The 22,380-nt window shown below is 31.4% G+C and overlaps 1 protein-coding gene across 2 annotated transcripts; it reads left to right on the forward strand.

The window, feature by feature from the left end:
* The first annotated feature begins 16,519 nt into the window (after positions 1–16,519).
* Positions 16,520–18,821, forward strand: LOC132046552 (gibberellin 2-beta-dioxygenase 1-like). 2 transcript variants are annotated; one of them, XM_059437211.1, is made up of 3 exons: positions 16,520–16,948; positions 17,075–17,432; positions 18,747–18,821. In XM_059437211.1, the coding sequence occupies exons 1-3, from the start codon at positions 16,596–16,598 to the stop codon at positions 18,804–18,806; spliced, it is 771 nt and encodes a 256-aa protein (XP_059293194.1). In that variant the 5' UTR covers positions 16,520–16,595; the 3' UTR covers positions 18,807–18,821. The 2 variants fall into 2 exon arrangements, with proteins under 2 accessions (XP_059293194.1, XP_059293193.1); XM_059437210.1 differs by lacking the exon at positions 18,747–18,821 and adding an exon at positions 18,244–18,711 and having other exon boundaries at positions 16,521–16,948.
* The last annotated feature ends 3,559 nt before the right edge of the window (positions 18,822–22,380 follow it).

Raw genomic sequence — 22,380 nt, forward strand, 5'->3', positions numbered from 1 at the left:
TTTTTTGTTGGAAAATTATCCATATTATTTTTGCAAAAAAAAAATTTGGGTCGGATTGAGTTATTTTAGTGGGTAAAAAAATTATTTGAGGGTAAAATAATTTGAAGGGTAGATGATGCCACGTGGCAATAGTTACACAAAAGGGTATAATTGATCCCATAGTATAACCGTAAGGGATAATTGGGTCTAAAGATAACTAAGGTATTTAATTAACTATTTTTCAAAGTTCAAGATAATTTCTACTCTTTTCCGCTTTTAATTAGCGTAACATTTATTACGGTACGGAGTACTATACTGACTGAATTTGCTGAATGCTGAATGATATGATAACCGGATAAGAACTGACCAAACTTTATCCCAACGTAACAGCGTGTTTAACTATGCTGGTGTATACATTACAGTGTTGTGCATGTAAAGAAAAGGTGTACGTAGACTGTATGGCCATGTCAGAAATCAGAAGTAGTGTACAAATGTCTTATAGACAATGAACTATATATCAACTATTATCCTAGAGTCGGCCCTTAATACCCCCTATTTGTGGACCCAACAACTCCCCATTTTGATATTCAAGTATCCATACATAATTTGATTCAAATGGAATAAATTTATTTCGACTCACAAAATTCATTTCTGGTACTTGTCGTCATACAATCTTAAATACACATGGGAGAACCACAACAACTCTTACGACAGCTTTTCCTTTTTCTCTGCATCTAAGTATTCTTGCATCCATTTTCTTAATTTCTTTTTGTTTTGAATTTAGTCATGGATTTAAATATGTGGTGAACCCAAAATCACTCTTTATCATTTTTTTGGGAATAGTTAGTTGAAGAATGAAATTGTCGGTGTGTGCAACAAAGCATCTTCACGCAATAGATGGAAAGAAAAAGGAGCCTACTTATAAGGAAATAATAATCTCTTAATGATGTGAGGTCTTTGAGGAAAACCGCGTAAGGCCGTCCTACCAAAACCACAATATCGCATCACGTTAAGAAAGTATCTTTGGACCGTTGGGCCCCAACAAATGGTATCAAAGCCAATGGTTTGGCGGACTAATATGAAGATGGCGGAGGTGGCATGGGGCTCGCTTAGTGTTTTGTTTGCCAGGGTCTAATGTTTTACTATTATTTACCCATTTGAAGACGACATACGCCTTTTTTAGGCTTCTGGATCAGAATACTTTGACGATGTGGGACACACGTATTACGTTGAATCGCCCGACCAAAGTTTAGACGAGTCATATAACTTAGTTCGGCGGTAGATTATCGCCACATATAACAAAGACTACATCAGAAATTAAAGAAAAAGTAAGAACTTATAAGAAGTTGGATACTTTAATCGAGAGCTTTTTGAGAAAAATCGCTAAGCTAAAATTTAAAGTCAATAATATCACATCACGCTAATATCTTTAATCGCTAAACCCAACAGAAACATCGTCGTATTTTCTCTACACAAAACATGGAAAATACATAAAAAAAATTGAGAGTAGTCAGTAACAAATGTGACAGTTCAAGGTGGTGGGGTAGGTGGAATTTTCCTGTTTGACCAAACTATGAAGATCATGAAAGGGACAGCGGGGGTCACATATATATACATATATATCAACTCCATTTTAATGCAACGTCACTTATGCATCTTTTTGTATTTATTTTGAACAATTTCTGGAAATTATTTTTTAGTCTTTTAAATAATTGTCACATCGCTTCCCTTCATAAAGAAAATGCGCCAGATCAGCCTCACTTATTTAAGTAAGTTTTCCTAATGTTTGTAATTAGTGCTGTGGTAACAATCGCTCCGAATTCAATGTACAACACTTGTAAGTTACACGTCTTTTTCTTCATTCTATGTAATCAACATCTATAACAAGACTCTGAACTAAACAAAACAGCACTCTTAACTAACTAAGAATTCATGGACAGCAATGGTCAATGATTTCACATTGATCTTGATTTCGACCTGTAACCAGAGGTTTAGACGGCATTAATTCTTAAAACTTGCCTTGGACTCGATGCGAGGCATTGTTGGGTGTGCCCTATATTGAATCATTGATAGCGAGTAAGTAATTACATACTATATAATATAAAGTGGATTGGTACTCTAAATAAAGTGAGACATGTTGAGAAAATTTGTGCACCATGCGCACTTGACCCATAACGGACAATATAACATCATGTTGAGTGTATATTTAAATGGTTTAGTCCAACCGAGCGAAGCGGTTGGAAAATAACTTATGGCACGTGTAGGATGCATTCGTCACGAAGATGGATGGAGCTCCTCTCCATTTCCACTCTCTCCATTTTCCCCAAGTTCCTACTTGGATGAAAGACACATGTCATAGTTAATAATTAATGGTTGAGATCTAATTGCCCAAATCAAGGTCCTAACCATAGTTAGAATAACAATTTTTCTTTATTTACTCTAAAAGAAATTGAAAATTCCAAAATTCTAACTAAAACATTATCTCACTTATAAATTAATCCTAAAAAAAATTTCTTTTCCTATTTATTACGTGCTCTGCCTTTTTTTTTTTTTTTTTGCTTCTTTTGAACAATTTTTTTTTTGTACAGTTCTTCTTAATTTTCCCCCCTACGTCCATTTGGATATGTTCCCATATTTTTTTATTTTTTTATACTTCATGCTTTAATTTTAATTCAAGAAAAGAAAATTTATAAGTCATTTATATGACACGTAATAAATAGGAAAGAAAGAAAATTTTAGTATTAATTTATAGACGAGATAATGTTTTAGCTAGAATTTTGGGATTGTCAAATCTTTTTAGAGTAAATAAACAAAATATTTGTTATTCTAATTATGGTTAAGACCTTGATTTGGGCAATTAAATCTCAACCATTAATTATTAATTATGACATCTGTCTTTCATCCAAATAAGAACTTGGGAAAAATGGAGAGAGTGGAAATGGAAAGGAGCCCGATCCCTCGAAAATCGTCCAGCTAATTTCTAATAAAATCATGCGCAGATATTTTTAGTAGAATTATTAATCTTCAAAAAAAAAAAAAAAGACTTTTACTAGCTACTCTAGAGAACTCAAAATTCCTCTTCACCTGTCTCAAATATGAAGTTTGAGAAGATTAGCCCTAATATCATGTGAACATAGCTTCTCTTAATTAGAACCTTTCTTCTAAATATAGATAGTCAAATTTCACGCCGATTAAATAGAATCACATAAAATAAAATAAGGGGATTATATAATATAATATGCGTGTGTTGTGTGTGCGCAATATGTAACTTGATAATACTTTAAAATAGATTTTGATGTTTTTGCTTTTTATTTTTCGTATTGTTTAGGACAAAGTAGTTGATTCATATATATTTAATGATAATTTTTATTTCATTGTATTGTTTATATTAAAATTAATTCGCAATAATTTAGGTAAAATTCCAATAAATACTTTTTTATATTTTCTAAGACTAATAGTTTGTTTCACATATTTTAATTTGTGTTATTCTGCTATTTTAATTATTTATATAAAATAGTAAAGGTTATAAATTACTTATGGGATTTCACAACATATCTCAAAGCTTAAGTCTTGTCCCACACCAGGTAAAATGTCCCACCACAGTCTATAAGGCTCACGCTTCCTTCTTCTAAAACAATAATTGCAACTAATTCTTTGAACGAATACTCCTTAGTTAGGATTTAGAAAGCACATTATTTCCATGCTGAGGACCAATTACATCATCAATAATGTTGTACGAAAGAACTTGATTTTCATTTAATGATGTACCTTTGCCGGAAATGATTATAAGTATCAGGAAAAATAATTTGTTGTACGTCACATTAGGTTGCAATGCAAATGCCATAAATTAAATAGACTACCCTTTTTCTTTTTAAATTATATATCCCTTTTTTTTTTTGCCAATTCTTAATCATACCCATTATTTTTAAGTAACAATTTTTCCTGCTTTAAACCATAAAATTTTATATAGACTATTATATATCACGGTTCAGACTTACATCAAATTAGTGTCAAATTTAAAAGGGAAAACCAAAAATTTGGGTTTTTATTCTTGAACTTCACTAAATTAAATGTGTCTATTTTATTAGGTTTGAGAGAGCAAAAAGTGTGTGCTTCTTGATGCAGACAATGGATCTAAAAGACTTACCATCAAAGATTCTGATGAGATGTAAATAATTTTTCCACTCATAATCAAAAACTTTGCGTTCAAAGCCTAAAAATGAAAAAAATTATAATAGGGAGCGCTTTCTCCTTGAATGATCCTAACACGGCGCAAATTCAAATTAGCATCGAATCCCCAAAACGAATATTGGACATCGGATGAGAAATTACAAAAAAAAAAAACACTGGAAGACCTAAAAATGGAGCAACTTCCCCTGAAATACGGGAACAATGAAATGCACCTAAACGAAATGAATTATCAAAGGCCCAAAAATGTCCCAAATGTGACCAATTTCAGTGCTATCAGATTGAAAAGTTGTAATTTCATTTCCATGGGGTCCACTTAACTCTCATCAAAAGAGAAAATCTCCAATTCAACATAATAATAATATCCTCCTCTTTATTCTTCTTTTCTTACAGAAAAATGGAAAATGGAGGGATGGATTTAGACAAGTGGAAGCTAATGTTGGATTTGAGAGTAACGATGTTCCACGTCAGCTAGCAGGACCCACCATGTCTTTTATATTTCACTGGTGACAATTGCGATGTGTCAAAATGTGAATCATAATATACTATGAATGTAACCGACTAGGAGAAAAAGGTTCTACGAATAATAAAGGGCCACGATATTCGGGATTCAACTGTCCCCGACAATATCTACAACCGTCGACGTGGCACTATTTTGTGGTAGGGTGTGCTTTCACCACGTGTGATTTTCACTATAACAACAATAACAACATACCCACTATATGTAGGGATCTAATAGGCCGATTGATTGATTCATGATTACCCGAACTTTCACCTAGTGAGGTTTGAATCACTTACGTTGAATCTCCTCTCTCATTTTTCTTTCCCCTACCTCCTATGTAATTAAAAAAAAGAAAAAACATACCCACTATATTCTCGCAAGTGTAGTCTGAACAGGGTGGTGGACGTAGAACATACCCCTACCTTTGTGGGTAGACAAATTATTTTTAATATACCCCGGCTCAAGTAAATTGTGTTTCAGAAAATGATTGAAAGAAATGCAAGAGTAAAAGTTATGATAAATTTTTTAAAAGAATTTAAAGAAAGAAAAAAGACCGAAAATAGAACTATTTTCGATAACCAAGTAAAAGAAACAACAAAAGTAATATAATAGAACATAATATAATGCTAGCATAATAGTAATAATACTGGTAAGGGAACATATAAATGCTCCAAACTAGAACCCTGCTGTATCACTATGACAAGAGAAAACGTTACACTACCTACTAACCACCTACCCTAATTCTCGACCTCCATGCTCTCCTATCTAAGGTCATGTCCTCGGTGAACTGAAGATGTGTTATGTTATGTTTAATCACCTCTACACAATTCTTCCGTGATCTACCTAGACCTCTCCTCAAATCGATCACCGAAAACCTTTCACACCACTTTATCGACATCTATGCTCCTCCTCTTCACATGTCCCGAACCATCTCAATCTCGTGTCCCGCATATTATCTACCACGGCGGCTAGCTACTGCCCTTGCCCGGTATATATTCGTTCCAAATCTTGTCTCTTCTAGTATGCCCGCACATTCATTTAAGCATCCTCATTTCTGCTACCTTCATCTTCTGAACGTGTGAGTTTTTGACTGACCAACACTGCATTCAGTACAATATAGTTGGTCTAACAATCACTCTATAAAACTTAACTTTAAGTCTCAGTGACACGTTCTTATTACATAGTATACCGGATAGCGAGCGTATCATTGAGTTTTTGTATGTACAAACACACATCAAGAATAGAATAAAAAAGATTAAATTATTTTAAATATGAAAAAGATTCAAATTAAAAACAAAAAGGTGACATTTAATAGGACCATTTATATTTTGAAAATGAAAAGACAATATATAATTAGACTGAAAAATATTGCTGCTGCTGATGGTGACACAGCATTAATTTTTTCATAGAGAATTGAAAAGGATTGGAAAACATGAGAATATGGGAAAAAGATTACCCGAGAAGAGAAACGAAAAGAAAAGAAAAGATGGGGTAGGAAGTGCAGCTGAAGTTGACTCCTCCTCAGCATGGCTCCCCTCTCTAACCCCCCCCCCCCGCCGACCGGGCACCACACCCCCACCCCACCACATAACACCATTTTTTTTTTACCAATTAATAATAAAAATTCAATCACACTTAGTAATATTTATATTAAATTAAGTTCTATAATTTAGCCTAAGTCTACCGGAAACAACCTCTCTCTTCTCGCCGCAGGCGTAGTCACAGACACTCTACCCTCCCGATCCTACTGTGATTTCATTGGATATGTTGTTATTGTTGTTGTTGCAAGTTATATGATTTTAATAATTAAAAATTAAAGTGGAAACGCATCACTTATGAAAGATAAATTTTTTGCATTCATTATACAAATCAAGCAAGTAATTTTTTTTTTTTGTTGTTTTCAATTCGTTATCCGGGACTCGCATTAGAGCCAGGCTAATACAGATTTGCACTGCTAGCGCCCATTGGGTGAACGCTTTTCGAATTTTTCTATACTCAGAATTCGAATCCAAGACATCTGGTTAAGAAAAGAGCAGCCTTATCCGCTACACCACGTCGTTTGGTGGTTGCAAACAATTTTTTACATCACCCTTCCTCTTTTTGAAATAAGAAAAAAGATGTTATTCCATATTTCTATTCCCATGTAGCTAGGAGAAAATCGTTTAAAAATAATGACAATTAATACGGTTTATAACAAGTATGAAAGGGTTGAAAAGTTAGCTTCGATGTTGTTTTTCCTTCCTCAAATCGAGTTTTACAAAATATTTTTTAGATCTCATTACATCTAACGGTATTTGATTGATTACAAACTACGAGTCCCGGTTAAAAATTTTAGCCACGATTTTCTGCATACTTTTGCTACAATAGTGGATGTATATCTTATGGACTTTTACTACATACCAAAAATATTTTTAAACTTTATAATTTTAATATGCCATGACATTCTCCGGCCGTGAGAGTATCTCATTAATAATAAGAAGAAATTTAAAATTAAAGAGTTCTGAAATATAACTGAAATCGAGTTTAGAACTTGAATGTGGATCATAAAAAGGGAACACTTAGGGTGTGTTTGGTATGGATGGATTTTTTTTTTTTCTCGTACCAAACACACCTATAGAGGTATTTATTTTGAATGTGTACTTGTAGCAAGATATTTCTTCGAAGTTGATGAACACTAGTAATACTGATGCATTGATATATGTACCATTTTACTAGGTGTCTTTCCAAATGCCCTACCAATGCCGAAAAGAAAATAACAATTGAAAGTCAAGCCTAACTTAAAAGTCATAATCAGTGGATCAATCTTGTACATGTTCATTAGAATAGTCATTTCATAACCTGATTTTCTCTGATTGTGTTGTCAATATCCTTTCTTTTCAACGAGGTCTCTTGATATTGCAAACATAAAAGCTGTTTAGAAAACGATGAGCACGATAACGAAGGCTGAATTAATTAATTAATTTGCTTAAATCTAATCTGGGAATACTTAATAGACAAATTACATAATAAGTAAACTTGTTTTAAAATACATTCTTTACATCCTAAAAAGAAGACAATAATATCTTTTTCTTGGGAAGCAAACATATTATAAAGGATTATGATTTATACCAAGTACGAACCTTAAAAAATTTACATGTCGAAATTCACATTTATTAGGACGGAGGTAGTAATGAATTTTATATATGCTTAGTTTTACCTAATTCGTGATTGCTAGTATTTTTTTCATCCGGGGAACTATTAAATTCAATGGTATTCATTCAACTAGAAAAGTGACATGAAAAAGTTGTTGTGGGCCTCAAATAAACCCGTCAACCAGTTCAAACCGGTAACTTGACGGATGATAAAAAAGCTAATCCGCTTCCTGTTTATTTTTTTTTTGGAAGACCTAACTCGATAAACCGGTCGAATTAAAAAAAAAAATTAATTGTAGCGTTGGGCTGCTAATTTGACGGCCAGATTGGGCAACGGCCCATTGCAAAATATGTCCAAACCCCCCAAACCCCCCCCCCCCCCCCCAACACCCTAAACTTTTTTTTAACACTTTAACCCATCCCCCACCCCTATATAAACCCCTTTCCATTTCCATTTTAATCCACACCAATTCACTCTTCTCTTTCTCTCAAATCTCAATCTCTCAATTATAGTTACTTACAAAATTAGCCACTTTAAATTTCTCTCAAATAAATATTATAAAAGTCTTATTATAGTTTCAATTATTAATTTTGCAATTATAATATTGTTGGTGGAGTTGGTGATTTTGCAACAATCAGAAGTAGTTTTCGCTGGATTTGCAATTCTAGCCGCCTTCACTTTGTTCGAAATTAGTCCGTGAATTGGTACCTTCGTTCCAACTCTATCTTTATTTTTCGCAATTTAATTTACGCAATTTAATTTGTTGCAATTTATTTTCTTGTGATTTATTTGAGTGTGATTTAACTTAATTCTATTTAATAATGGCGAAGAGATTTAGACGCGGTGCCAGTAGTAGTGGTATTGTTGGGGGTGGGCTTAATGAGGAAACATTTGTGGAAGAAACACCTAATTTAGGTATTGATGTTGGTGGAAATAATCCACTTTTAGGTTATGAGGGCAATGCAACAACATTATACCCACACTTTTAATGAAATTGATGATGATGAAACACAAGCCCCCGGAAAATCCCATAGGAGATACATGTCCTGCACAATCACATACACAAGACAAATCGCCTAGAATTCGTAAGCCAACCGCTAAAATTTAAAAATTTATGACTAAGGATAAGGAAAGCCAAACAGCTAAATGTACCCTATGTGGACAAGTATTTGCTTTTAGGTAAATGAACTGGTAAGGATGGGTGGAACGCACACTACACTAAATGGTCATATGAGAAAGAAACATATGGATGTTTGGGAGAGCAAACGGGTTCAAATGTGGGGGTATTCAAATGACGATAGACCCACGAATCGGTAAAATTTTTAAGTATGACAAGAAAAAAAAGCGTGTAGAAATAGCTAACATGGTAGCTTATGATTGTTTACCATTTTCCTTTCCTTCAGGTTTGGGGTTTGTTACTTACATTCAACGTTGTTATAATCCGTTATTTGAGGGTATTCCTAGAAGTACTTGTAGAGCGAATGTTATAGATTTGTATAAAAAATATAGATTTTATTTGCGCCATATATTTAATTCTTTAAATTGTAATGTTTCTCTTACTGCCGATTTGAGTCTTAGTCTTAACAAGTTAGATTTTTTTGCTATTACATGTCATTGGATTGATGACAATTGGGTTATGCAAAAAAGAATTATATCTTTTTTATATGATGAAGGAAAAGGTCGTCACGATGAAAATTTTTTAGCTGATTCAATGTCTACTATTATGAGATTTGTTAACATTTATAGAAAAACACTTTGTATTGCTTTAGATAATGCTTCTAATAATACAAAGGCGATTGGTCTTTTAAAAAGAGAATTAAACCCTTCGCTAAAAAATATTTTTCATGTGAGATGTAGTTGTCACATTTTAAACTTAATTGTTAAAGATGGTCTTGTGTGTTTTGACGATTCTATTCAAAAAGTTAGAGATGCGGTTGCGTTTCTTTTTTGTAATGCTAATAGGGGAAGACTTAGAGATTTTAAGAATTGTTGTGTGAAAAATAACCTTAGACCTAGAAAAATTCAAGTAGAAATTGAGATTAGGTGGAACTACACTTACATTATGCTACAACAAGCATATGAGTATAGGATTCCCATACAACAAGTTCACAACAAATATAATATTAATAATGATGATTGGTTAAATTTTACGCATTGGGAAGATGTTAAGGAATGTGTTGAACTCTTACAAAAATTTTATAATGCAGCTCTTGCTTTTTCTAAACAATTCTATCCCACGGTAACCGGAATTTTAGCCTACTTAGCGGAAATAGCTAGAGTTTTACAAGAGTATAAATATAAACCCGGTTATCAAGCGGCTATTTTTGATATGACAACAAAATTTAAGAAGTATTTTTTTTCATCCCAACTTTATTTATATTGGGTTCTCTTTTAAATCCTTGTTTAAAATTGTCTTATACTAGAGCATTGGTTGGTCAAATTTATACATTTTTAGAGATTGAAGAGGGAGTTCAACCATCTTTAGTTGAAGCCAAACTCGCTATTGATGACGAGTTTAGAAAAGTTTTTACTCATTATTCTAATTTGGAAGAGCATGCTACACCCGTTGCTCCACGCCCTACTACTTCTCAAAGTAGCAAAAAGGGCTTGTCGGGTTTGTCGCATTTAAAAGTTTTACATTCACAGCCAACTCCTTCTTGTAGTGCAATCTTTGATGAATATAACTTTTATTTGATGCAGCCAAATGTGGATATCAAGGAACTAGATGAGTTGGACGTCTTAGCATGGTGGAAGAAATACAAGGCAAGTCATCCGATAGTCTCAAGAATGGCTCGAGATATCCTTACGGTTCAAGTATCAACCGTGGCTTCGGAGAGTGCATTTAGCCAAAGAAGACAACAAATTGGAGACCATAGACACTCATTATCCGGCTTTAGCTTGCAAGTACTAGTGTGCATTCGCGATTGGATTAGATCGGAGCGACGCAACCAAAACTTAGAAGCGGAGGAAGGCGAAGAGGAAGAGATTGAAGATTTGATAGTAAGTGGACTAGACCAAATGGAAGACGTTGAAGATATCTCCATGGCCGAATATGATATGGGGGAAATTAACCAAATGATTGAGAATTAGTGATTTTATTATTCTACTATTTCTTTGCAACTCATGTATTATTTGCAAGTTAAAAAAAACTACAACTTGCAAATAAATGTTATCCAAGAATGAATAAAATATATGGCTCATTGAGCTTTCTTCTATTTACTTGTGTTCATATTTTTACTTATATTAAGTTAGGAATATACCTAAAATATACTAAGAATATACTTATAATATACATCTACTTAAATTAAAAACTAGAAAGTTATATACTTGAAAAATAACTAAAATATACTAAGAATATACTTATAATATATAGTATACATATAACATATAATTTATATGTATACTATATATATTTATAAGTTAAACATATATATATATATATATATATATAGAAGGCCCTATAACCCAAACATATATATATATATAAGTATTAACTTTAATTAATTGAAGTGTAATTTTTTAGTATATTTTTCTGTTATAATTAATTTAATGTAGTGACATGTTAATTTATATATATATATATATATTCACAATTATTAAAATTTCTTAGTTACATAATTTTTATCTTTAAAGTTGTGAAGTATATATAGTAAGTACTTATTCTTAACAATATATATATATAAGTTATAGAGACGTATATATAGTGTTTTACCCACAAAGTAAAGACCTTCCGACGCGAACATATATAAAAGTGTTTCCCCAAAGCATTAACACCGGATGAGAAATTAAAAAAATAATTTAAAGATTTTTTTTTTTTTTTGGGAATATGATGGAAGTAGCAAACACCAAATTAAAGACACAAGTGATTCGATATCTAATAAATCAACATTATTTTGTAGAAAAACAAAGTTAACTTGGCGAAGCTCATAAATTTAAAAATATGTTGGCATTTTATGATTTTATGAGCATATAATTCTTTCGTTGTACATAGAAATAAACTCTTTTGATATTTATAACTTCCTCTATTCCTTTTTATTTCATTTTAAGGAGTTTTTATTTATTCCAAAATAATTAATTTTTTTTAAAAGGTGTTAATATTTTCTTTCTAAATTTACCCTTTTTAATAGATGATTTAAACGAACTTTCTAAAAAGTCTTTGCTTCTTTCTATGAGTAAATTTGAAAAGAGATAAAGGTTAATATAGTCATAACATTCTTAACTAATATTCCAAATAACTTTCTTAATATGTGTGCAAATAACTAAAAAAAATCAAATAATACGCAACGGGGACCGAGGGGGGAGGTGGGGCAAAATTTCATGTGGCAAGAGTTTATGCTAGTTAAATATGATGATCTAACCTTAAATTTAGACGAAATTTTAAAAAATAAATAAATTCACTAATCATTAAAATGAACCTCAAGAAATAATTTAGTTCTTCCAATATATTTTATAATTAAAAAGATTACTTGATCGGTTAATCAAATTAGAGGTTTTTAAGATAATTTAATTGTTGACTTATAAAATTTTCAATTCTATAAGGAATTGCTGAAATGATTTAATAGAATTCATTATTTATTATACATCATTAGGTATTTGAAAAGAAATGAGTGAAATAACAAGTAACAATTACACGTAATAAAAAAAATTTCAAAATGTATGTTTCCAAATAAATCTAATAATTTTATAAGTATAATAATAATAATAATTCAAGAAACTTATAAAATAATTTTCTTTTTGAAATTATGCTAGAAAATGATTCAAGGGAGATCTCCACAAGCACATGTATGGACTGAAAAAAAAAAAAAAAAGCCTGAAAAAACATGTATGGATGACGTGAGATATATTTAACCTATAATGAGATGTGATAAAGGTTCAGTTAGAAAAAAAGACTGGTAACATTGCCTAAATTTACTATAATGTAAAAGGACAAACAAAGTAAAATGTTTATTCTATTATGTGTCATCTTTATTAATGACAAAATTCTACTAAGGGTGAAATGGGAAAAAATAATTAATTTTGCCTTGAATTTCTAAAACAACAAATAATTTAAAACAATTATTTTTGATAATCATGACAAATAATTTGAAATGGAGATATAAAAAATAAGGGACGGATCTACAAAAAGTTACAGTATACTAATAAAAAAAGGTTCAAATGGAAGTGGTCTTAACAAAGAGACTTAGTTGTGTGAGGGTCCTCTGCGTGACAAGTGTCCATTGTGGGCCATACAGGTTCCACATTGTGGTATGGTTACTGAAGATTCACCGTGAACGAAGAAAGAGGACAAACACAAATTGGGTATTGGGACCCACTTACAGCCATGTGTAGCCACTTGATTGCATTAAAGAATAAACCAAAATTACAATCCCACCCCTGTGAGGACGACTAAAAACCCAATATCAGCATTTATATATAGTAGTAATAAATAAGTTATATATAACTTAAACATATATATATATATATATATATATATATATATATGTAAGTTATATAACCTAAATATATTGATATATATAAGTATATTCTTACTATATTTTAGGTATATGTAGTATAACTTAAGCATATAACTTAATATATATATATATATATATATACGAATTTATAAACTTAGTTATAAATATATATATATATATATACATAACATATATATATATATATAATATATATATATATATATATATATATATATATATATATATATATATATATATATATATATATATATATATATGTTATATAACCTAAGTATATTGATATATATAAGTATATTCTTACTATATTTTAAGTATATGTAGTATAACTTAAGCATATAACTTAATATATATATATATATACGTATATCTATATATTAATTGATCTGTCATTGTGCTTTGTTAGTCGAGAATATATAAACTTTACTTATAAACTTATATAACATATGTAAATATACCTACAATATACTAATATATATATACTATACAAAAAACAAAAAAAAAGAGGTTTTGGACGTGTTTGAACCGGACCGGTTCCGGTTTCGAGTTTTTAACCGGTAAACCGGAACCGGTGGCCGGTTCCAGTTTTTTAACCGGAAACCGGTGGCCGGTTCCAGTTTTTTAACCGGAAACCGGCCGATTTGTTAACCGGTTACCGGTCCTGTCCGGTTCAAACCGGTTAACAGGTTTAGCCTCAAACCTTCAACAGAATATCACTTTCATACAGCAATAAAAACGATTCAAAAGTTTAATTGGTAGTAATAAAGTATTTTGCACTCGCTAGAATTTTATATTAGTAAGTCCGAATGATAAATATTTAAGTATATACATATGATTCATTCGTGAACAGTGAGTACAATCACGATTCAATAATACTGTAATTTCAAACAAATTAGAATCAATTATATAAATCTTTTATATCCGCCTTTGTCCTATATTGGTGTTACCATAGTACTTGAGACCATTATGGTGCAAAAACAATTTACTAGTACTATAGTTATGCCTTATCCATACACTATTTAATTTTGAGCTGACATTATCAATATCAGTTAGTACTCCGTAGTACTCGAATTTATAATTGATTTTCATGCATTACGTTGATTTAGTTTATAAAACATCACAATCTATTGATAGATGTGAACCAGCACAATGACTAGTTATTTGTTACAGTTGATTTGACCAAGTGCATTCACTGTGCCTACCACCAATAGGCTACTGAGTGAGACCTTTATTCATTCATTGTGAAAAAAAAAAAAAAAAAAAGAGAGAATATGAATTGGTCCCCATACTTGTACTTTCCTGATTGATTTTTTTTTAAAATTATTTTAATAAAATAAACTTGAAGGCACACTGCTTGGTGGTATTATTATCATCAACTTGGATAGGAAGTTCATTGCTTTAGTCTAATTTATCTTTGGCAAATCCATCGACAGACATTTATGGTCGTCCACTTCTTTCACCTGAACACCTAAAGTAACTCTTGTTCCATTTAGACACTTTAGGTAAGGTTTGACTGTGTCATTTAGACACTTTTTACACAATCAGCCAAATATGTGAAATGTGTGTAACACACTAGCCGATGACGTGGCAAAATGACAAATTAAGTTAGGACATGTGGCATTTGATCAAATAATAATATTAAAATAAATTTTGAGAAAAAAAATAATATTTCAAAAAAGGCGAAAAATACCCTATTCTCCTCCCTCCTCCCCCCCACCCCCCCACCCCCAAAGATCCGATCTCTTCCTCGCCGCACCCATTCCCCTCCCAACCACAAACATCATTTTTTCGTTGCTCTAATGACCCATCTTTTTCTCCGTACGAATATTTTCATACAGAGCATGTACTCTAAATGAGAAATGAATTGACAACATTGAATTAATCAATCTGAGAATGTTAAGAACAAAATCAGTTATCCATTTGGTTTTTTTAAGAATCCAAATGAAGCAAATGTTAACTGTATGCGTAAAACTACCACTGCACCCATTTCTTCATTTTCCAAAGTTATTAGACAACTGCATTGCATTCTGAGGTGGTGAACAATATCATTTAAATTGAATCTGACCCTTTTTTTTTGGGAATTATTATCTGATATTGTGTTTTCCATTGATACGTTTTCCAAAAGTTGCTAAAATTAGAAGAGTTTTATCCTATTTTGGTGAATATTAAGAACAAAATCAATTATCCATTTGGTTTTTTTTAAGAATCCAAATGAAGCAAATGTTGAAATGGAAATTTGGAAGATTGATTATTAGGTGTAGCAGTTGTGGTGGTGGAAATGGCAGCAATAGCGATCGTAACAAATTTGAGTCGGAAAATCCAACCTCCATTAAAGGAGTAAGCTTGGTGATGGTAGAGAAGAAGAAGAAGAAGAAACAAAAAGAAAAAAAAATATGCTTTTTGGGGCTCTTCACGCGCCTGTTTGGTGTGCAATTCACCCAAGTTGCCAGATCAGCAAAAAGTGTCTAAGTGACACAGTCGAACCTTACCTGAAGTGTCTAAATGGAACAAGGGACACTTTAGGTGCTTAAGTGAAAGAAATGGACGACTACAGGTGCCTATCGATGGGTTTGGCTTTTATCTTTCGAGGACATAGTGATTTGTGGATGACAAAAACTTGTATCCTGCATGTATTTGTCTCAAACCAATTAATGTAACACTGAAAGTCATAAAATAAAAAGAATACATATTAATTAATTATAAGCAAGTGATAAAATTTTCAGATACATGAATGAGAATTAAGTTTCTCCAAAAATATGGTGTGCAAGAGCGATGTCATCCGAAAGCACTCCACTCACATATTTAACTCTTTATATACAACAATAACAACAACGACATACTCAATGTAATTTCATAAATGGGATCAGGGGAAGATAGGATATACGCAGACTTTACCCCACCTTTGTGGGATAGAGAGGCTGTTTCCGATATACTCTCGGCTCAAAAGAAAAATTTACGAATTAGAATTGCAAGAAAAATATGGCATCAAAATAGCAAGATATAAAGCAAATGAAGCATGAGATAGTAATACCCATTAACCATTTGAAAGTTACTACTTGTAAACGTCAATTTTGAAAAGTAAGCAGAAGTTTTTAAATCCCGAAGCTCGAGACTCAAACACGTGCATAAGCCGAATTCTCTAACTAGGCTGACAACGCTTATGTAAAATTCTGCGTACGCTAACTCAATAGAGTGCACGCCGCGTATTTGACACAAGAGTTCCCTATAAATAGCAAAGCATCCAAGTGTTCACAACTACACAAAAGCTCATACATTTCTAAACACAAAAAATACTGGTCAACACTTATCACCAAGCAAACCATATGTCCCAACCAACCTCATTCTTCAATGGTGTTCCATTGATAGACCTCTCTAAACCCGACTCCAAGAACCTCATTGTTAAGGCTTGCGAAGAATTCGGTTTCTTCAAGGTCATAAACCATGATGTCCCTATGGAATTCATAAGTAAACTTGAATCAGAAGCCATTAAATTCTTCTCATCTCCCCTCTCTGAGAAACTAAAAGCAGGTCCTGCTGACCCTTTTGGCTATGGCAATAAACAGATTGGACAAAATGGCGATTTCGGTTGGGTTGAACACATTCTCGTATCAACAAACTCTGAATTCAATTACCACAAATTTGCATCTATATTAGGTGTAAATCCAGAAAACATTCGGTAAGATACTAAAACAGAGGAAAACAGAGTAGAACAGAGTAAAACTGAGGAAAACAGAGTAATGTTTTAAAATCTTGATTTTTTATTTATCATTTCTTGATTTTGTTATTGTTATTGTTATTGCAGGGCTGCAGTAAATGATTATGTGTCAGCGGTGAAGAAAATGTCGTGTGAGATTCTTGAAATGTTGGCAGACGGATTAAAGATTCATCCTAAGAATGTTTTCAGTAAGCTTTTAATGGATGAAAAAAGCGACTCTGTATTCAGGCTCAATCACTATCCACCATGTCGAGAAATTGAAGAATTTAGTGATAATAATACTAATAATTTAATTGGATTTGGAGAGCATACAGACCCACAAATCATATCAGTATTAAGATCCAACAACACTTCGGGGCTCCAAATATTACTAAAAGATGGCCATTGGATATCTGTCCCACCTGATGAACATTCTTTCTTCGTCAACGTTGGTGACTCATTGCAGGTACAGGACATCTCTCCATGTTTTTTCACTTTAAACAAAATTTAAACGTTTGTTTATTTGCACTTTATAGTGTTATCGGGAGGAACTTTCTTTCTCAAGTATTACACTTTCTAGCACTGCCTAACAAAATTAAGGTCAAAACCTTGACAAGAAAAGCTTTTGTGCAAACATGTTTCATGTATTAATTAGATGTGATGTGAACATGAAGTGCATGGAAGTTTTTAGTCAGAATGTTGTCTCAAGTAATAGGAGTTTGAGCAAGTTGGTTTCATCCGGTACTTTCATCAAACTAATATATGTAAGATAAAGTGCTTCATATATACATTTATCGCATAAATATAATTGAGTGCTATAGTACAAGTTCAATGTACCAAAAAGGGGTAATCAGGTGCACGAATCCTTATGCGTTCACACGCGGCCTGCCGTACCCTAAGGGGTGTAATGTAACCTCCTATCTTGATGCAAGTATCAATAACTGATTTCACGACTTGAACCCGTGACGCATAGGTTCAATGTACTAATAATGTAAAAAACGATTTATACAATCAAGTCAATTAAAAATCAATTACTGGTAAATTCCTATGCAAACATATCAATTTGTAACCTTAGACAAATGGAAAGCAATCTTCCATAAAATATCAAAATACACTAATAGTAAAAAAGATTTTGGAACTATTTGTATATACTATAACTTAAATCATGAGTGATATTTATTCTCACTTTAATTTATAACTTAATCATGAGTGACATTAATTCTCAGTTTAATTTTTAACTGCTAAGATTAAATTGTTCGGTTTAATATTGATTTCAGGTTATGACTAACGGGAGGTTTAAGAGTGTGAAGCATAGGGTATTGACCAACAGTGTGAAATCAAGACTATCAATGATATATTTTGGAGGACCACCATTGAGTGAAAAGATAGCACCTTTGCCATCACTAATGGAAGGAGAAGATAGCAGCTTGTACAAAGAATTTACATGGTTTGAGTACAAAAATTCAGCTTATAAAACTAGACTGGCTGATAATAGGCTGATCCTTTTTGAGAAAATAGCAGCCTCATAATAATATTAATTCTTTTTCTTATCTAAGTGACTAATATAAGTCCCACCATGTTAGGAATTATGGGTTGTCAAGATGCTCATTGTGGGCTTAAAGGATAGTTGATTGGATTCCTATATATAGCAAACTTTGTATTTTCTTTTTTGTCTTTCTCGTACTGTTTTGTAACTACCGGTCTTGTTAATGATACAATTAAGTAGTCCATAGTTTTCAAATCCATGTACTGATCAACCTACCAATTATTTGTAGGACAGCTCAAATATACATCCTCAGTCAGCACTCAGCAGTGGCGGAAAGGAATTCCAAGAAAATAATAAAAAAAGCTAAAGGGATTCAACAACTTATGTGTGTATATATATATACACAAAAAAAAAAAAAAAAAAAACAAAAAAAAAAAAAACCAATTTTTATCCTATTTACATAGTAAGTGGAAATTTTCAATGAAAAAGGTTCAATTGAACCCCTTTGCCTTTTTGCCAGGCATGGAAGTGCGACGCTTGGCTTCAATATACAGTGAATTTTTTTTTTATAATGCACTAATTCCAACTGTATATATAGTGTATATACTGTTGGAAAAAGATGAGGTAACTCAAAATTGTGACACCGTGACATTTTAGTCGCTGTATTTCCTCAGAACAAGTAGGCTTGCCAACTGCTTTTCTACTTCCAACTATATATACCACGTACTAGTTTTATGAGGCCCGGGCTCAAGATATAAAAGTAGTAATAGTTTAAGTAGGGGTGTTCATGAGTCGGTTTTGGGTTAAAATCAAAATCAAACCAATCTAGTCGGTTTTTAAAATTATTAAAATCAAACCAAACCAAATATAATACATATCCATCGGTTTCGTTCGGTTTGAGTCGGATTTTCGGTTTTTAATAAAATTAAGGGTATTTCTCTTTTTCCTACAATTAGGAGAGAATTTTATATCCTTTTCCAACTTAGAATCCGTTATTACCCTTTTATTGTGGTAGCTATAGTTTCTTGCATTATGGAGAAAATGTCAAGGATTTATGATTTTAATTAAGTGAATAAAGTTTATAAGAAATGCAAAAAATAATTTAGGTAAATCTCATATAGTTGTTTCTTTGAATACATGAGTTTGAATTCATGGATTTCTTTTTCTAAATCGACTAAAGGTATAAAGTTCATTAGCCTATTAGAGATAAATAAAATTTTGCTTAAAAAGTATATAAATTATTAAAATTATTTTTTAAAATAATATATTGTATATATATAATTATGTATAAAATTTGTCGGTTCGGTTCGATATTTTCTTCGGTTTGCTTTTAGTAAAACCAAAACCAAACCAAATATTATCGGTTTTTAAAAATTCAAAACCATACCAAACCTAACCCAAGTAAATATCGGTTTATTTAGTCGGTTTGGTTTTAATTTTCGATTTGGATTAGTTTTTAACCAAACCGTGAACACCCCTAGGTTTAACCAATGAAGTGTATGGTATACATTATTATATTTTTTCACTACATAATTAGTATAATTTAGTACCCTTGGTAAGTTTTCATAATTAGTCCATATGTTTCAATTTGTTTGTACTTTACTCTGTGTAAAAAAAGATGCCTTTTTTTTTTGGCAATTCTTTAATTACAATTTTTCACATTGCATTTGTAACACTACAAGATTAAAGGACATTTTGATACATTTTAAATATCTTTAATTTAAGATTATAAGATTCAAAAGTTTTTTTTCTTTCTTAAACTTCGTGTCAAGTTTAAATCTGACAAACAGATTAAAAAGAAGGGAGCATTAAAGTTTCTTAGACACCTAACTAGATAATCTTAAAAAAAAATATATGAATGAAGAAGGAAGTTTGGCAGGAAAATTAGCAAATACCAAAGGGACAAAAATGAATTGGCATTTTGTAAGTAACACTTAAATTATATAAAATAATTACCACTCGGTGAAATCTAAATTAAAAATATTGATATTTTTATAAATTTGTGAGCATTTAATTTCTCTATTTATGGATATAAATAATTATTTCTTTTGGTATTTATTAAGTTTTAATTTCACTCATGATATTTCATGTGGCAAGAGATTATTCTAGTTAAATGTGGTAATTTAAGCTTAGTTTTAGATGAAATTATGGGAGAAAACCAAATTCATTAAATGAATCTCAAGAGTTAATGTAATTCTCTATTATGCTTAAAATGTTAATTCTCATTGCAATATATAGTACTTTTTGCATAGTTTTATAATATTTAAATTTTATATAAAATATGAAATTGGTCTAATTTAATTTAGCTTTGAGTTTTAGTTAAATTGACTCTCGCGAAATGAAAAGTACCACATAAATTAAAACAGAACAGAGTAATTAGTAAAAACTAATAAATGCTCCAGTTGGAAACAAAAATGTGGCTCCAAAGTTGCCTAAATTTTATCAAAAATGTAAAGGGTAATCTAATATACCCCTAGGTCCATATTATATAGAGTTTTTAGCTTGGTCACACTCCTTAAGAAATCATTTACTCCTTGAAAGTAAGAATTATTTTCATTAAATTGCCCTTAATTAAATAGTATTAATTTAATATGATTTTTTGGTTATGTAAAAATTCACACATATAAACAAGGGTAAATTTGAATAAGAAAAAAACTACTTCTTTTGTCCCAATTTATGTTGCACAATTTAGATTAATTTCAAGAGTCAAACAATTTATTTTTTACTGTGAATTGGCCATGAAATCTTTTAGTTTTTTGAAATAAAATTTACAAATTTAAAAACTATATAAAAAGTACTATAAATCACAATAAGTGATAATTAAGAATATTTAAAAGAGATTTAAAGTATTACGGTCAAAGAAAGACTTGTTTGCATTTCGAAACCTGAAAGGTGCCACATAAATTGGGAGGGAGAGAATACTAATTTATATACAACCCCCCCCCCCCACAATTTAAGTGTCTTACTTTCCTTTTTTATCTATTCAAAAAAAGTGTCTCTTTTTATATTTAGTAAGTTAACATTATAAACATCCTGCATTGCAAGTTTATAACCGGAAATTCAAAGAACATTTAAGTACATTATACACATCTTTAATGTAGGACCACGATATTGAAAAATCTCTTTTTATTTCTTAAACTCTATACTTAGTTAAACTAAGATACTTAAATTGGGACAAAGGACATAAAATATTATTTATTTTAAAATAAATATAAAAACTTAAAATAACCACAAAATATGTACAGGAAGGAGAAAGGAGCCATAAAGATTCACGGGAAGTTACTAAAATATCAATGGGGTATACACCAAATAGGCAAACACTAAGCCCACGTAGGGATAAACATGAGGAAAAAAATTATGAGTGCAAAAATGAAAAAGAAAGCAGCCACGTGTAGAAGCTTGGTGGATTGTATTGGCATTGTGAGGACGACAAAATTGGAGATTCTCATTTATATATATACTAGTTATGTGAGGCCGTCTTGGCCTACCAAACTCAAGATATAAAAGCGAGATATTTTAAGCTAAAAATATAATTTGTGTTAGTACAAGTGTACAACAACAACAACAACAACAACAACCATATACCCATTGTAGTCCACAGTGGGTAGTTATATAAAAAGCAAAATTTTCATTCCACTCCTTTAATATTTTAACTTCCATTTTGATGAAATTATTTAATTCAAATCAAATTTGGAACCGAGAATTTGACATTATAACTTATGTATCCTAATTTTCGAAGTTATTTAGTTCTAAATAAATAATCTATATATAGTTAATGAACTTTTAAGACAAATACATAATTTAACTTGTACAGCAGATGGAGCTACTCCTCTCTTAATTAGGGATTAGGGGTTCGAACATGGATATGGAAAAAAATCTTTGGAGGAAGCGCTCCCCCGAATAGGCGCGATGCGGTGCGAATTATCCT

Source organism: Lycium ferocissimum, chromosome 2, assembly GCF_029784015.1.
Source record: "Lycium ferocissimum isolate CSIRO_LF1 chromosome 2, AGI_CSIRO_Lferr_CH_V1, whole genome shotgun sequence".
NCBI lineage: Eukaryota > Viridiplantae > Streptophyta > Magnoliopsida > Solanales > Solanaceae > Lycium > Lycium ferocissimum.

Bases quoted from the DNA above. Each gene is read 5' to 3' on its own strand.
- LOC132046552 (XM_059437210.1), top strand. From the start codon at position 16,596: ATGTCCCAACCAACCTCATTCTTCAATGGTGTTCCATTGATAGACCTC. The intron at 16,949-17,074 runs GTAAGATACTAA...TTGTTATTGCAG, and splicing joins GTAAATCCAGAAAACATTCG to GGCTGCAGTAAATGATTATG. The intron at 17,433-18,243 runs GTACAGGACATC...TATTGATTTCAG, and splicing joins ACGTTGGTGACTCATTGCAG to GTTATGACTAACGGGAGGTT.